The sequence below is a fragment of the Phodopus roborovskii genome, unplaced genomic scaffold, assembly GCF_943737965.1.
Source record: "Phodopus roborovskii unplaced genomic scaffold, PHOROB, whole genome shotgun sequence".
Lineage (NCBI taxonomy): Eukaryota > Metazoa > Chordata > Mammalia > Rodentia > Cricetidae > Phodopus > Phodopus roborovskii.
The window spans coordinates 646,613-648,333 of record NW_026125489.1 but is presented as its reverse complement, the minus strand read 5'-3'; the positions used below and the strand labels follow the sequence as shown (position 1 = coordinate 648,333).

Genomic DNA, 1,721 nt, shown 5'->3' with positions numbered 1-1,721 from the left:
ATGGGAGGCGACAATGGTACAGACATAACAGAGTTCATTTTATTGGGGTTCTCAGGTTTTGTGTTTGTCCAGGGCCATCTGTTTTGGGGTGTGCTGTGTATGTATGTGGTCACCTTGCTGGGCAACTCTCTGATCGTCCTCCTCACGCTGGCGGACTCAGCCCTCCACTCCCCCATGTACTTCTTCCTTCGGCACTTCTCGCTGGTGGAGATCCTCTACACCACGACCATTGTGCCTAGGATGCTGGCTGACCTCCGGTCTTCCTGCCCCACCATCTCCCGTGCCAGCTGCTTCACTCAGCTATATTTCTTTGCCCTTTTTGGCATTGCCGAATGCTGTCTGCTCACTGCCATGGCTTATGACCGATATGCTGCCATCTGCTGTCCACTGCATTATACCACCATGATGAACCAGAGAGCATGTGTGGGCATGGTGGGAGTCTCTTATCTTGCAGGCATCATCACTGGCACCTCTCACTCTGTCTTCATCTTCACTTTGCCTTTCCGTGGTGCCAACACCATCCATAACTTCCTATGTGACATCCTGCCTGTGCTGAGCCTGGCTAGTGCAAGCACGTTCTGGGCTGAAGTGGCAGAACTTATCATTACAACAGCTTTTATCTTTGTGCCCTTCTTGTTGATTGTGGCCTCCTATGCCTATATTATTGCTGCTATCCTTGGTGTTGCAACATCCCAGGGACGTCAAAAGATCTTTTCTACCTGCTCCTCCCATTTGTTTGTGGTCATACTCTTTTATGGGACTGCGACTGCTGCCTATATGAGGCCTCAGGCAGATTCTTTTGGGGACACAGACCAGATTCTCACCATCTTCTACACAGTTGTCACCCCTATGTGCAACCCTTTTGTTTACACTCTGAGGAATAAGGAGGTCACGGGCGCCATGAAGCGGCTCATGAAGAGATATCTTTGTGGTCCTTGATCATACTTCACCTTCCTCCCAAGACCCTGGAGCCAAGGTTCTGATAGCTGGACATTCTCAAGGAACTGAGAGACCCTGAGAGGTAGTCTATGGGGTTAGTTGCACATGTGCAGCATAGTCCGTTGCACATTGTGTGTTTCACCTGGTGTGAACATCCAAGACACAGGTGTATTGTTCAGAGCTCTGCTCCCAGGACCTGGTCTTAAGAGCTTGAGTGGGCTTCATGGTAAGAGCAGAGTTGAGCAAACACACTGGAGCAGAAGGCAGCTGAGATAACCTTGTGTGATGATGTAATTCCAGGTCATGGCTGAGGCTCTGTGTCTTCCTGGGGTATGCTCTTGAGACATCCATTTTCCTGATTCTCCCAGTGAGTCCTTGTTGTATGCCTTCCTCCCTGACATCTTTCACGTGTGCAGTGAAGGGAAAGGACAGGTAGTAGCTGGTTTGGCTTGCAAGTTCAGCTGCTTAGTCTCCTTGGTATTGTTGTAGGCTTGGTCTATCCAATTGTCTCCTGATTGATCTCTTCTACTTGGTCCTTCCCAAGTTGTTGGTGTTCTCTACTTAACATCCCCCCCCCCAATTGTCTTGAAAGAAGTGATTTTCATTTCCTCCTTTGTTCTCAGGTGGAGCACAGATCTCAGACCCCTCACCCCTTCAGGTCTGGTGTCTGATGGCTTTCAGGTCTTGAAATGATACTTGCTTCTTGCAAAAAATGCTCACTATTTTCACCTGGTGTCCACTTTGGGTGTTGTTTGTAGGGATTTAGCACACCTTCTTTTTCT

At 48.9% G+C, this 1,721-nt stretch overlaps 1 protein-coding gene across 1 annotated transcript; it reads left to right on the top strand.

The window, feature by feature from the left end:
• Positions 1-939, top strand: LOC127215843 (olfactory receptor 9). Its single transcript, XM_051176335.1, has one exon. The coding sequence runs from the start codon at positions 1-3 to the stop codon at positions 937-939; it is 939 nt and encodes a 312-aa protein (XP_051032292.1).
• Positions 940-1,721: the final 782 nt, after the last annotated feature.

What these genes read in the sequence shown, in the direction of transcription:
- LOC127215843 (XM_051176335.1), top strand. Translation starts at nt 1, where the DNA reads ATGGGAGGCGACAATGGTACAGACATAACAGAGTTCATTTTATTGGGG.